Below are 14,952 nucleotides of genomic sequence, written 5' to 3' on the forward strand. Positions count from 1 at the left end.
TTTGCCAGCAACACCTTTGTCCTGGAATATTGTGGAGAGGTACTTGATCATAAAGAGTTTAAAGCCCGGGTAAAGGAATATGCACGAAACAAAAACATTCACTACTATTTCATGGCCCTGAAGAATGATGAGGTGAGCAGCATGAATGTGTTTGCTTTGAAACAGATCTGGAAGTTGTTGAGTTTGAAAGGGTCATTGATATGGACTGATCTCAAATAAAGGACAAAAAATGAGGGGTAGAACAGTGTATTTAGTTTGTTTTTGTTTACAAAACATATGGGAGAGAGAGGTACTTACATATATACTATGTATGTAAATGTAAACATTCCTGCTTCATGTTAACAACTTTTAAAAATTATTGATGGCCGATAGAGCTTTTGTTTATGTGGACTATATTTGTCAATATCATTAAAAATTAAGGCTGAGAAATTAAATATTTATTATTAAACCACTTAAAAGTAGTAATAAGCCCATTATATATTGACCCAAATAGCATGCTTTTATGAAAATTATTTTTAAAAATTTCTTTTAAAGAGGAGTGCCATTGTTTTACATTTTCGTAAATCTCTTTAATATCTGGCTGACTAGAATTTAACTAGATTCTCAGATCTGTCTCTACATTCAGTCTGGAAATGCAAATTATAGAGATGGACCCCAGGCCCTGCAGAATCTAACTCTGGGAGTGGGCCCAGCAGGGGTTGTAACAAGCTCTCCAGGGGATTCTGATACACACTCAGGTTTGAGAGTTACTCCTTTGATATATAGCATGCACTTTAAAATAAAGTTATATACACGTGAAGTGCAGTTGGAATGTAGTAGGATATAAGAAATATCTAAAAGTAAATGAGAAAGATAGTGATAGAGTCAGAGATAATTTTGCCTTTAGGTAAAAATGTTTATAGTTAGCAGATCATCCAGAGGAAGCGGTCATCACTTTGATGTATAAAGTATGAAAGAGTTCCCTAAAGGGAACAGATGTCTGGGATGGGATTTTTAATTTGCCTAATTCCTCTCCTTTGCCAAATGTAAATATATTTTAAATTCTCATTTTTAACTCTTAAATTATCCTTTTCCCTAGATAATAGATGCCACTCAGAAAGGAAATTGCTCTCGTTTCATGAATCACAGCTGTGAACCAAACTGTGAGACTCAAAAAGTAAGTTGAGGTAGATTTAGAGTTTGGAATATTTGTTCAAGATTGCTGTATCGGCCACTTTAGATCTATATCAAAGGTACCCATGGCTTTTATTTTTAAATCATTTTAATCATTTTTTTCTACTCTATTAAAGTTTTGATTTTGAAATAAGTTTAGATTTTTAAAATGTGTGTGGAAATATAGTAGTACAGAGTTCCTGTATACCATCCTTCTCCTCGTTTCCCCAAATTTTCATATCTTACGTAACCTTAACACAATTACCCAGTCCAGGAAATACTGTTAACTATTAGCTAATCTAAAGACCTTATTCATATTTTGCCATCTGTCATTTTTCTGGTCTAGGATCCAATCCAGGAAACACCCATTGCATTTCATTGTGACCTCTCTTTGCCATAAATTTTAGATATTATTTCAAAGGTGCCCAAATACAAAAGTAAATTTTAATTTTGGTGAAGTCCAGTATGTGCTATTCAGATTTTTATCACCTCCTATCCAGTGCCAAATTTACCGTTTAATGCCATAATAAGGGGCCTAATGGCTATAGATGAGGGGGGTTATTTGTGGTGCGCACCTGGGTACACTGCTTCTCCTCAGCAAGGCCAGGCTTTGGGGCTTGATTTGCTTTACGTCCCTGGGCTTGGCATGTAGTCGACACTTGATAAATCCATTTACCAAATGTGATAGGACATTTGGAGTACCCTCTCATTTATGTTTTGAGATTAGAGTTTTACAAAAATGTATACTATAGAACTTCGGTTCTTTTTTAGGTTAAGAAAGCTAAGGACCCACTCCCTACAAACATATGTATCAGTGATTCCCTGTCATATTGAAATAGTGCTTTTGACGCCTGGATATTTTTTGTCTTTTGATCTGTGAGCTAATAAGATCTTAGATTTGGCTGTTTCTAAGAGCTGAGCCATATAACGAATAGGAGAAACCAGTCTGCAATCATTAAACCTAAGTTCTGGTTCTAGTTTTGCCTGCAGCTGGTGGCCACATGTCTAGCTGTGAGACTCCAACAGGACAGTGTCCCTTCATCTTTTTAAGTCTGGGTTTTTTCATCAGTAGCATGTTCAGATGGTTTGGGCTTACATCTGACTTGTTCTGGGACTACAAGGTCTAACTCCTGTGTATTTACCCTATTTTATTTTAATTCCTGAGTTTTATGCATCTATTCTGATGTTTCCCTTCCTTTTCACTATACTCAGCCATATGACCACTGCTTCATGAAATTAAACTTTTGGCATCATTTCCCCCGGTTCCATACTCCATCTTACCTTAGAGCATAGTTACTTTTAACATAGGTAATTTAAATTTGCCTGTGACATTCAGTGACACCAGCATTCCCTGTTTGACTTATTTTAGTACAAGTGAATCTTTACCATGTGGAATGTATATTAAGGTTAAAGTAGCAGTTACTTATATTAGAGACAAGTTACGGATATTCAATCTGGTAGTTCATTAAATAAGAGTAACACTTAAATATGTTAGTTTATTTAAAGAAAGACATCCCCCATTTACATATTTGGAGAAGGCTTTATTGTCTAAAGAGACACGTGTAATTAAGGTTGCTAATGATGACCTTTAAAACCCAGATTAATCAGTTACTAATTTCTTTTGTTTTAAAAAACATCTCAGTGGACTGTGAATGGACAGCTGAGGGTTGGGTTTTTTACCACCAAACTGGTTCCTTCAGGCTCAGAGTTAACATTTGACTATCAGTTCCAACGATATGGGTGAGTGTTGTTTTTACTCTGTTTTGCTGCTTCTTATGGGCAAATAGACTGTTAAGATGTACAGATAAAAAACTTTGATGAGAATTGCTAAGAAGTTATATACTACCAGCTCCTATACGGTATATTGTTTCAATTTTGTGTGTTTTTGCTACTGTATGATACTTTGGGCCAGTAAATGATACTGTATGTGAACTAAATAATTTTCCTCTGAATTTCATGCCGTCTTATTTATATGTTTCTAATGTAATTTAAAAACTTACAGAAATGTCAACAGTGTGTGTAAATAGTAGAATAAATCTCTGTGTATTTATCATTCATCTGTCAGTTATTAACTCATGATAAATCTTGTCTCATCTATACCATGTGGTGTTCTGAAAAATAATTTGTTACCTAGTTTTGTCTACCAAACGAGTAACTGATGCAATAGCAGTGAGTACCCATAGCATCTATATTATGGTTTTTATAAAACACCACGAGAAGGAACAGGGTTCCTTGGAGCAATGTCTGATTTTAAGTTTGAGATAGGAATTGAACAAGATGATCATCGATTATCTTGTCATACCAGAAAACCAGATAGAAAAGATTAGGAGGGTCACGTCCAAGGGACTCAGAAGCTAGCTTGAATAGGCTCTCACCAAAAGTGGGAGAGTTCCTCTTAACACTTAAGCATCAGTCAGGACAATAACTGCAATGGTCTGAAACACATTATGTAAAATCCATGCGTTTTAATGGTACTTTAAAAATAAAACTGCATTTATCATAATTGATGGGAACCAATTCATGATTTTGAAAACTAATTTAAAAATTAAAAAGGAAAAAAATTAAACATTTATCTTGTCTTTTCCACGTGAATTCTACTTAATGTTTAACCAAATAGTTTGAGGAAGCTCTTTATAGAGGTTATTTCAACTATAAATGAAGTAGTAACAGTATCACCATTTTGCAACAGCTCATATACTAAAGGATCTAGGTAATGGTCAAGTATTTGGGGATGAGTACAGACCAGGTTCTGTGTAGGGCTCCATATTTTTTTCTCTTGTGTTTGTACTGTTCTCTAAAGGAAGAGAAACTGAAAATCAAGTGCTATCCTGTGATTCCCTGCTCTATTTATTGACTAATTTATTTTTGTGCCTCTGACTGCCACTGTCATACACTAAATCTGTCAATTTACTTTTGGAAAGTCCTTCATGTTTTCCTCAGGTAGCTCTTTGGTCACACAGTAAATAAATGGCAGAGGTAGTTTTTACGCAGGCCTGTAGAGTTAGGCCTGTGTTTTTTCCACCACTTTTCCTTGACTCTGTGGTTACATTTATTTACTACTCAATTTATTTTTAGTGTCTCATCCTTATGTGATGATAACTTTCAATAATCGTGTTACCTTTTAAGAATCCTGTACTCATAATGCATTTTATATCTGTATATGTTTGTAATAATACATTTTGTTTGTTCTGTGTGCCAGTTAAATATTTATGTGTAAGTAATAGATGTATTTAAGCAATTGAACATTTAAACAGTTTTTTTCTTAGCCCAATATGTATATGGTCTCTTATTTTCATTTATTAGTGGGTACTCATAAAATGGAGAAATTACTCATTAACATCTTGGCTAGTTACGTCTAGCTAATAAAGGAAGATTGGAAAAAGAATTAATATTTTTAAGAGTAATTTTCAGGCATTTGCATTAGACAGTGTCAGGTTTGTTGGAGTCTCAAAATAATTTTTTCTTTAGACTTGATTGACTTCTCTCTTATAATTGTTACACTGTCAACATTTTTATATGGTTTACTTTCACATAACTGACATTTCTCCTGTGCTCCTTGAACAGAAAAGAAGCTCAGAAATGTTTCTGTGGGTCAGCTAATTGCCGGGGTTACCTGGGAGGAGAGACTAGAGTCAGCATCAGAGCAGCAGGAGGGAAAATGAAGAAGGAACGATCTCGTAAGAAGGATTCAGTAAGTGTTCTATCCTCCTTTCAGCTTTCACCATATGCATTTTAAGAAGGGAGGTAGCTTTTCTGATTGAAGTTTGAAAAGTCAAAACTACAACCAGACTAATTCAGGATCAGAAGAGATAATCATGGAAAAGAAAGATGGATGGTTGCTATTTTTATTTCAGGTTCATAGAGAATTGCGTACTCAAAACTATTGAAGTCATCTTGAAAACACATGGGCTAATAGTTTTTTAGAGCCTATAAAACTCCTAATCCTGAGTACAAATAAAATGTTTATCTTTTAGCTCATTTAAGTCTGATCTATATTCTAATATTTTAATATTGGGTCTGTCTTTTGTTTGGAACTCTAAAGTTTGCAAGTGTTCTTAAAATCTCTGAAAACCCTTTTTGGAGTATATACTGAGGTTGTTTGTTTTCCCCCTTCTTCCGCCTTCCCCCCCACTCCAGTTCAAGCCGTTGTTTCTCAGTCTAGTTGTGTAGGACACAGCTCCCTGGCCCATGCTGGTATTGTGAGCCTTGCACTCCCCCCCGTCCCTCCCCCGTCTGAGGCAGTCGGTTGCCAGTTGTTGGTCAGCCCCTCATAGCAGCTCACGGCAGCTCTCGCCAGCGGCCGGCCGTTCACACTGGCCACTGGCTGCTCATGGTAGCCCAGCTCCAGGGACAGTTGTTGTTCATAATCTTAGCTGTAGAGGGCGCAGCTCACTGGCGCATGTGGGAATCAAACCGGTGACCTGGGTGTTAGGAGCATGCACTCCAGCCACCGGAGCCACCAGGCTGGCCCCTAAAGTGAGTTTTGAGAGGTAACACGCAACCCAAGAATGAGAAAGGAATAGTCTCAGATGATCTTTTCATTTAATACATTAGGACAATAGTTGATAGCCTTTTTTCTACCCCAGCTCACCTGAGTTACTACTGGAGGTGGGAGGTATCTTGGTACTAAAGGGACTTTTAAGTGGGACAAGGGCTTTGTGTTGTTTTTAAAAATCTCCCCTCTTTCTGAGGATCCCTTTTTCATTACAATGTTTCTCAGCCTTGTAACCACCTGGCAGGGTACATAATGAAACTGCACATTTCTGGGCCCATCCCTAAACCTGTGAATCTTGGTGAAGGGCTAGGAGAAGGAGCTGGGGGGTTGCAGGTGTTAGCGTAGCCTCCTGTGATTCTTTTGCAGTTAGCTCATTCCTGGGCTTTTCAGGAACCGATACTGTTAAAAATTATAAATGACATCAACTTACTGTTTAGATGAGGAGATAGAAGACATAATGGAGGAGGAGATAAAAGTATAATGGTTAAAAGTTAATGTCAGTAAGCCCAGATTAATTGGAGAGAATTAATTATGGAGAATCTGAATTCTCTAATACGACATAGATAGCAAAAAGCATTGAAAAGGGCCATTTAAAAATTAAAAAAAAGGACCCCGAAAGGGGCCAATTAAAAAAAAATGCAGAAAAGGAGGGTTTATATCAAACACCTATGTTTCTACCACCCAAGACAGATGAATGCTCTTGAGAATATTGTGTTTACTTTAGCTTTCTTTTTAGAGAACGTGCGTAGTGTAACTGTGCCAAGCACTCTCCTAAACATTTGAGAGATTACCCCATTTAATTCTCACAATAAGCCCTCAAATAAGGTACAAGCATTTTCTCTCTTTTAGGGATGAGAATACAGATGCACAGAGAGGTTACAAGGTCACTCAGTAGGTGATGGAAAAGAGCTAGTCTAGCTCTTACGGTATCATCTTTGCTCTTAACCATTAGGTTGCACTGCAGTCAAACTGTAAAGAGCAATCTCATCCCTTCCCAACTCTGAGACAGAGGTGGTCATAACAGCCAATGTCTGCATTTTAAAATATATTGAGTTTTTTTGTGTATATAAATATTTTAACTGCTGTAATGTTTTTCGTTGTATAACAGTTTATCTACATATATTCCTACTAACGGACACTTGTGTTTCCAGCTTTTTGGCCGTAATATCAACAGTTAATATCTTTGCACATATCTCTTCTGCACATGTTTCTTCAAGGTATCCATGGAAGTGAAGCCTATTATTGGCCTTCTTGACTTGACTATTACAGGAAATTTTTCTGTAAACTCTATTAAGATTGCTTTTATTTTTTAACTCTTATTTCATATAATTGATAGTGTACCAGAACAGCCACAAAATAGTCACTAAACATATTGACCTAAGCTAAAATCTCCTTAAAAACTTCCTTTGGCTCTTTCCTTTTCCAAAACTTACAGAATAAACGTGTTTTTTAAAGCTACTTTATTGGTGGGGAGTGTCCTTGTAATATTATGGTTTCCTGGGCAATGTTATACCTCCATCATACTAATATCCAGTGGTTTTCTACTTTCTTGATAAGATTAAAGAACAACCCTCAAGGAACCAAGGGGTAGGTGTTCCTGTTTTTCGTTTGCTTGTTTTTTTTTTATGTTCCTAAAAGGGTCGTTTGTCCTTGACTCTAAAGAATATAACTCTAGTTTAGTTTTACTTCGATTGTCTCCTGCTGAAATGCCCTTCTGCATGTCTAGGTTCTTAGTTCTGATCAGATTCAGTTGAGTAGAATCACAGGAGTAGCACCTCTTGAATTTCCAGGGTGGGTCTTAGGACTTCTTTTGGGTAGGGGATGCCATGGAGAGGACACGATAGCAGCAGTTTAAAATACAATTTTGCATATTTTAAGTATTAATAAGACTAGGTTAGTAGCACTGTAGTCTGTATTAGCCCCCATATTAGCCCTTGACTGGCAAACATTTTTTATTCCTTGTTATTCTGATTGCATCTTTGTACAGCTTAACTCCTTAATAAAACTATAAGCTCCCTGGGACAGGTGCTGTCATCTTTGGGTTTGTCACAAACTAGGTACTTAATGAAATAGTTGATGGAGGTATAATAAGTCCCTATTTTTACTTGATGTTATTTGTAATTTGTAGTTTGTAAAGTACATACAGGAAATAATCTGAAATGTCTTTTTTGTTTGAGTGTGAAACAAATTAATGATAACTAATTAACACAAGAAAGACGGTGAAAAGCCACAAAAGGAGGAAATATTTGCTTTCAATACATAACATAGAAGTACTAGCATTGAGTATGATTGGTATCCTTCTACTTAATAAGAACAAAAAGCAGCTAGCACAAAAGAAAAATAAACAGACAACTTCCACAGACACTTTACTAATCCAAATACTAAACATATGGAAAGGTGTTCAACCTTATTAGTAATAAGTAATAAAAATAATTATAATTAGTAATAAAAATTTATAATTTATTAATTTAAAATATTAAAACTATCAGATGTCCTTTAGATAATTACCAGATTAATAAAAATTAAGTCTGATAATGCATCAGAACAACAGATCTCATACACTACTGATGAAGGTGTAAATGGATATAACCACTTTTAAAAACACTTTGAAAGCGGCTGCTTGGCTCAGTTGGTTAAAGCGCAGTGCTCATAACACCAAGGTCACAGGTTCGATTTTCACATGGGCCAGTGAGCTGCGCCCTCCACAACTGAATTGAAAATGACGACTTGGAGGTGATGAGTCCTGGAAAAACATGCTGTTCCGCAGTATTCCCCAATGAAAAAAATTTTTTTTAAAAAACCTACTTTGACGTATGTACTAAAGGTGACTGTATATATGCTGTATGAGCCAGCAGTTGCACTCGTGGGTGTAGAACCAGAGAGAAAGTAGTTACAGTCTGCACCAGGAGTCACAGCAGCATTGCTTTTATTAGAAAAAGAAACAGCTCAAAAAGCAGAAACAGTTCATGGATATGAACATTAGAATGGATAAATTATAATAAAATAGTGTAAAGAAAAGAACCAGTCATGAAAATGAAGGAACTCGGGCTGCATGCAACAACATAGGTGACTCTTAAAATCTAAGTTTGAATGAAAAAGCACAGCATAAGATTTTGTCCAGTATGATTTCATTTCCATAAAGGACAAAATTAAATTATAACATTTAGAGATTTATGTAAAAGGAGCAAATTTATTTTTTAAAACCAGAGAGCTATTTCCTATAAAGTTAAGAGACGTTATCTCTGGAGTGGAGAAGAGGAGGTGTTTTGATAAGGAAGAGGCACGTGGAGATCTTTGGGAATACCGGCAGTGTCCTTTTCTGTTTTAAACCAACATTGCATGACTGTTGTTCACGTGTTTATTCATTAAACCTATTTATTCATTAATTATTTGTATACTTTATGTATACATTTTATCAGAAAGGATGAAAAATGGTGCTTAGACCCATTAAAGACAGTTCATAGCCAAAAATACTAAAGTATTAAAAAAGAATAAATAGTATTTTAGACTGAGTAAGTACTTAACAGAATAAATAAATGCTGTAGAAATATGCATAAAGGTACATATAAATTTTCAATTATCCATAATTTATTAAAATACATCCTAATTCTTTTTAAGCATCTATGTTAACTTTTAGTTACCTCAAATCCTTTTTGAAAGGTGGTGATCCCTAAATGAAAAATACTTTTAGTAAATGTAAATTAATGAAAGCAATCAAACTCAGTCCTTCTATGCTGTCCCTCATCCCACCTCAGGTATCCTAAAAGTTATTAATTCCACAGTTGATTGTCAACTTGTATCCAAAATTATGGAAGCTGTATCATATCACCATTGGGATTGGCATGTTTACTTTTATGTATATCAATACAATCATTAAACTTATCATTATAGTAGAAATGTTCAAAGAAATGTTCAAAAATACCTTCTGTATGTTTTTTGCAAATTGTTGTTATTTATACTCAGTTTCTGTATTTTTACTGTTTATTTCCTTAAGATAAGGAAATTGCTACTTTTTTATTTCCCAGAAGTGCCTTATATACAGTAATATCTGTTCAATAAACGTTTATTAAATGAATGCAAGTAACTACTCAGTTTTGTCTCTTAAGTTTTCAGAGTTGTGGAATCATTATATGCCTATTATGAAAGGAAAATAACCCTAGTGAAATGTTTGTTTCTCAAAACTGTCAAAAGCAAGATTCTGGCTGTTTGTGTTTAGGGGGGAAAGTAGAATTTTAAAGCCCTTTTTTCTTTCCTATTCTAATCCTCTAGAATTTGGGAAGTTTTACATTTAGGATATGTAAACATTTAGGAAGTTTTACATTTTTCCTTACATAACATAAGAAAAAAACATCTTTAAGGAAATTGTCTGTCTTGAATAAAGATTTAACTATAAATTGGCTTTTCTGTTCATGTATTTAATCTATTCAAATTTTTTTAAATTAAAGTTTATTGGGGTAATCTATTCAAATTTAAGAAATGATACTGGAAATGAAAAAGAATGAGTCTTAAATGCACATTTTAGAAGGGAAAAAAATGAGCTTACATATCTTCAACTTCTTGCAGGCAGCATTTTATATTTTCTCATTAATTTTTCTTCTTTACCTTAATGTAAGTTTTGGGGTATATGAAATAGAAATGTTTAGTGCTTTGCCTGAAATTATATTAGGTTGGTGCAAAAGTATTTGTTTTAAAATTTAAAAATAATTGTAAAAACCGCAATTACTTTTGCATCAACCTAATGTTAAGTGAGATTATAAATAGCCAGGTAAGTAACAGAAAATTTTTTTAAGACTCTTTTCTTTTATATTTTCTTTTCTGTAACTTATTATCAACTTTGATCATTTCATGTCAAGTTGATTTAATGCTATCTTTATATCTTGTCCTTCCGTCTCTATCTAGCCTAGATTTCATGGTTATTGCCGCACTGATTAGTCTCAGATTCCATTTTGATTTGATCATATTACTCCTGTTTGGGAATCAGTAATAGAGCTTTCTTGTTTATCAAATCCAGATTCTTTTATATTACATCTGAGATTTTCTAATCTAACACCAGCTTTCCTTTTGATACAGTTTTTCTCAGTTCCTTACCACACCTTATCCACTCCAACCAGCCTAAGCTGTGCACTGTCATAATTTCCCATTTTCCTTTGTTCAAGCTTTTCCATCTACTTTGCTCACAACTCTCCCTCATCTTTATCTTATCTGTTTCTAATTCCACTTCTGTGTATTCACTTCTGGTGATTCTCATTCTAACCACTCTCTGTTCCTTCTTATGCCTTTTAGGTTTTTAACATTTATAGTTAATGCTTCATTGTTTATTTTTTATATGAATTAATTTTATCTTCACTATAGTTAAGTTCTGTGAGGGCATCTTTATATCTTTTATAACCACTATGACACAGCTGGAAAACAACCTTTAGAAGGTTGATTTCTTTTTTGTTGCATATTATTTAATGTAATATTTGAAACATCCAAAGAATATATGTAAGTTATAAAGCATATTTATAAAACAAACCCTTGTGAGCACTTCTCTGCTTCCTTCTCCCTGTTTAGCCACTAGAGGATAACAGTTTTTGAATTTTGTCTCTTACCTCCCTTGCCTTTTTAAAATAGATTTCTCAGATGTGTATCTATAAAAAAATTGGTTTTGAGGTACATAAAAAACAGATTCATATAGCATGTAGTCTTCTGGAACTTGCTTTTTTCACATACGTTATGTTTGTAAGATTGATGAATGTGTTGCATTTGGCTGCACTCGATTCCTTTCACTGTGGTATATATAATACTCCATTGTGTGAACATGCCACTTTATCCAACCTGGTCACAGACATTTGGGTTGTTCGCAGTATTTTGCTATTGTGAATTGTTGTTCAATGAACATTCTTATGATTCTCTGAATGTGCAGAAGTTTCTGTAGGATTTATGCTTAGATATGCAATTGCTGGGCATAAGGGATACAAATATTTTTCAAACTAATGCTTTATTTTTTCTGATATACTTTTCACCTAATGTAATTTGATCATTGTCTCCCATAAGGGCACATTTTTGTTTGTTTGTTTTGTTTCATTGCAATGTCTTCAGCACCTAGAATTACACTTGACATATAATAAGTGCTTAGTAAATGTTTGATGAGTGAATGAAATGCTTTTCAAATTGATCATAACCAATTTATACTTTCTGTTTTTTCCCTTTGCAATTCTCTTTTTTTAAAGCTTTTTTTTATTAGTTTCAGGTATATAAAACAACATAATGATTAGACATTTACACCCCTCACAAAGTGAAAACCCCCTAAGTCTACTACCCATTTGACATCATACATAGCTATTACAGTACCATTGACTGTATTCCCCTATGTTTTGTGTGTGTGTGTGTGTGTGTACATGTAGGTACACACACACAGAGTGTGCCAAAAAATATACACAGTTTAAGAAAGGAAAACTGTAATAAAATTGTAATATTCATTATATACCGATAACAAAAGATGAATATAAGTCACGTTTGATTTCTGTAAACATAAGAGGTGCTCAAAGTGGTTACCATTAGTCTCCAGACACTTCTGATTACGGTGAACTACTGCTTGAGCAACGTTGACCAAAGTGTCCACCTGTATACATTTTTTTTGGCACCTCCAGTGTGTGTGTGTGTGTGTGTGTGTGTGTGTGTGTATGTGTGTTGTGGACATTCATTATTATTTTATATTAGTTTCAGCTGTATAGTGCAGTGCCAATTTATACATTCATCAACAGTATATAAAAGTTCCTTTTGATCCACATCTTTCCCTAGACTTGATATTATCAGACTTTTAAATTTTTTCCCCAATCCATTGAGTGTAGTCACTTGGTTTCTCATTGTGGTCTTAACTGCATTTTCCTTATCACTGGTGAGGTTGAGCATTTTTTCAGGTTGTTTGATTCTTAGGTTCGTGGGGTTTTTTTGTTTTGTGTTCTTGTTGTTGTTTTATAACCAGATATTTTTCTTTGCTCTGGTAGGTGGATGGAGAGCTAGAAGCTCTGATGGAGAATGGTGAAGGTCTCTCTGATAAAAATCAGGTTCTCAGCTTATCCCGGCTAATGGTTAGAATTGAAACTTTGGAGCAGAAGCTTACCTGTCTCAAGCTCATACAGGTGAACAGTTTGATATTAATTTATTCTTTATTTCTGAATTTGAGGTGGGGCATTTAAACTATAGTCCAGAATGGTGAATGGAGAAGGACTAATTCTGATAAGAAAAATTACTCTTATTTTTAAAATGGATATACGAGTTCTTCATGACTTTATAAGCTTGTACTCTTAAAAATGGCTGAAGAGTTCAGCATCGTTTAATCGATTAGCTCTTGTTTGCTTTGTCTCTTTAGTGAAAGAACACGGTGGGATTTTTGGTGTAACAATTCATAACACTTGATAATTCTCCCCAACCCCGATTTTTACCAAAACCATTTTAACCACAGGATCTTAAAGCAAGAAATTTTAACAGTAGTCTCATTTATTCCAGTTTATTAAGTGTGCCACGAGAAGTTGGATAATAAAAAAAAATGGATGACTTTTTTTACACATAAGAGAAAAAACCTTTTGAACAAGCATCTGAGGGGAAGAGGAAAAAAGTTATTTAAAGACCAATTTTTATAGTTTTAGCTTTGTCAGTAAAATTAATGTAATTTGTTTCTTAGTCCTTTAGAATTGAATTTCATTGTAAATGACATTAATATTTATATAATTTTCTGCTTCAGTAAAGTCCAGGTTGACTAGATACATTGTAGGTATCAAAAAAAATTATAATCGCTTACTTTAAAGCATTTATTAAGTTACATAGCTCAGTTGAGTTAATCAAAATAGTTTCTGGGTTTTTTGGAATATAAATGAACTGTTTAGTCCTCTCTGTGGGCCCTCTTTAATGCTCTGTCTGGTATTATTCTCCCCACGCCTCACCCCACCCACCCCCAAATACCCTGTATCCTGCTTCCCCTCTACCATGGAAGAACACACATTCACAGTCTTGCCTGAAGTCTTTTCTGGAACGTCATGGGCTGTCTTTGTTGTGGATCTGGATGGCAGAGCTAGGTGAAGGCCGGGAAAGTAACCAGAAACTTCAGGAAGAGGTCAGTTCACATTCAACTTGGCTTGTTTCTTAAAATCACATACTGATTGCTTAGGTTAATGATACGTGATAATATCAGAGATAATGAACTTAGCACCATATTTACCACTGGTATTAAATAATCTTGTCATTCCTGTAACTATAACCTTTATATACAGCTTGCTAAACCACCCCGTGGTTTTCCTTGTATCTTTTCAAGGTTGGTACTACATAGTTGGGAACTGTGAGAGCAAGATATGATATCCTAGATAAGTGAAAGATCCAGTTTGTTGCTAAAACCATAGTTTTAAAAAGATATGAAACTTAAATTCTGGGTTTCTAAAAAAATTAGTGAGCAACTGAACTCTGGATGACAAGAGTAAGAAGATTTTGAGGAGTAAATAAATGTTTTAAAAGATATAAGTAAATGTTCATTGGCAGCGTTGTTAGTAGAGTTCTGACTTATACCTTCCCATGAAATAAAGAGTTTTCTAACTTGGTTTAAATGTAATTCTTTTTAATCACAACTTCTGATATAATCCCAAAGTCGTGTAATACTACACGTTTAAAAACAAAGATACAAGAGTGGGCAAATAAGTGATTATCTTGCCTCCCAGAATTATTCTTCTCCCAGAAGATTTGGCAATAAGTAGAAGTTGGGGGAGCCTTGGGGTTTTGGTAGAACTACATTGCAGGGTATGCTTTGGAAGAAATTCGTGGATTTCAGAGTGGGAGGGGTATTTATTTCTGAACGAAGAGAGAGTCTCTCTTTGCTAGACATCTATTTATCAAAGGCTAAAGAGGTAAGTAAATATCTGCATTCTTTTTGTATATATGTGAGACATCATTTAAATACATGTCGTTGCATAGTTCCCAAGCCTGTATCACAGTCAATCAACTTGGGAAACTTTTTAGAAAAAGGAACCCAAGGTGAGACCTAGTAGTACACACATTTTTAAAAATCTACCCAGGTTTGAGAACTACTGGTGGAAAATATTAATATTAATCAGTCCTGTTTGATGTTGTGAGCAGTCACCTACCTCAGATTTTATTCTTGGTAGTCAGTCTTATTAAAATAGTTTTCCTTCCTTTCTATAGGAAAATAATATTACGACATTTTAATTGTTCTGGACTGGTTACAGAGACTTAGGTCTTAATTTAATAAGACAGTGAAAAAACCCCACTGTTTCTGCAGAAATGATCTGACCCCCATCCAGAGGTTTGCAAAGTCA

At 34.7% G+C, this 14,952-nt stretch overlaps 1 protein-coding gene across 4 annotated transcripts in view; it reads left to right on the forward strand.

Annotated features, from left to right (window-relative positions):
- Positions 1 to 14,952, forward strand: part of SETD2 (SET domain containing 2, histone lysine methyltransferase) — a 112,067-nt gene that overhangs the window by 44,151 nt on the left and 52,964 nt on the right. For all 4 annotated transcript variants that reach the window (XR_004425414.1, XR_004425415.1, XM_033131533.1 and 1 more), the window contains exons 6-11: positions 9 to 132; positions 1,079 to 1,156; positions 2,795 to 2,892; positions 4,717 to 4,843; positions 12,637 to 12,771; positions 13,623 to 13,742. Coding sequence is in view for 2 of the 4 variants with exons in the window: in XM_033131533.1 (XP_032987424.1) it covers positions 9 to 132; positions 1,079 to 1,156; positions 2,795 to 2,892; positions 4,717 to 4,843; positions 12,637 to 12,771; positions 13,623 to 13,742 (682 nt within the window). In the remaining 2 variants the exon portion in view is untranslated. The remainder of the gene's footprint in view (positions 1 to 8; positions 133 to 1,078; positions 1,157 to 2,794; positions 2,893 to 4,716; positions 4,844 to 12,636; positions 12,772 to 13,622; positions 13,743 to 14,952) is intronic.

The sequence above is a fragment of the Rhinolophus ferrumequinum genome, chromosome 17 (assembly GCF_004115265.2).
Source record: "Rhinolophus ferrumequinum isolate MPI-CBG mRhiFer1 chromosome 17, mRhiFer1_v1.p, whole genome shotgun sequence".
Taxonomy (NCBI): Eukaryota; Metazoa; Chordata; class Mammalia; order Chiroptera; family Rhinolophidae; genus Rhinolophus; species Rhinolophus ferrumequinum.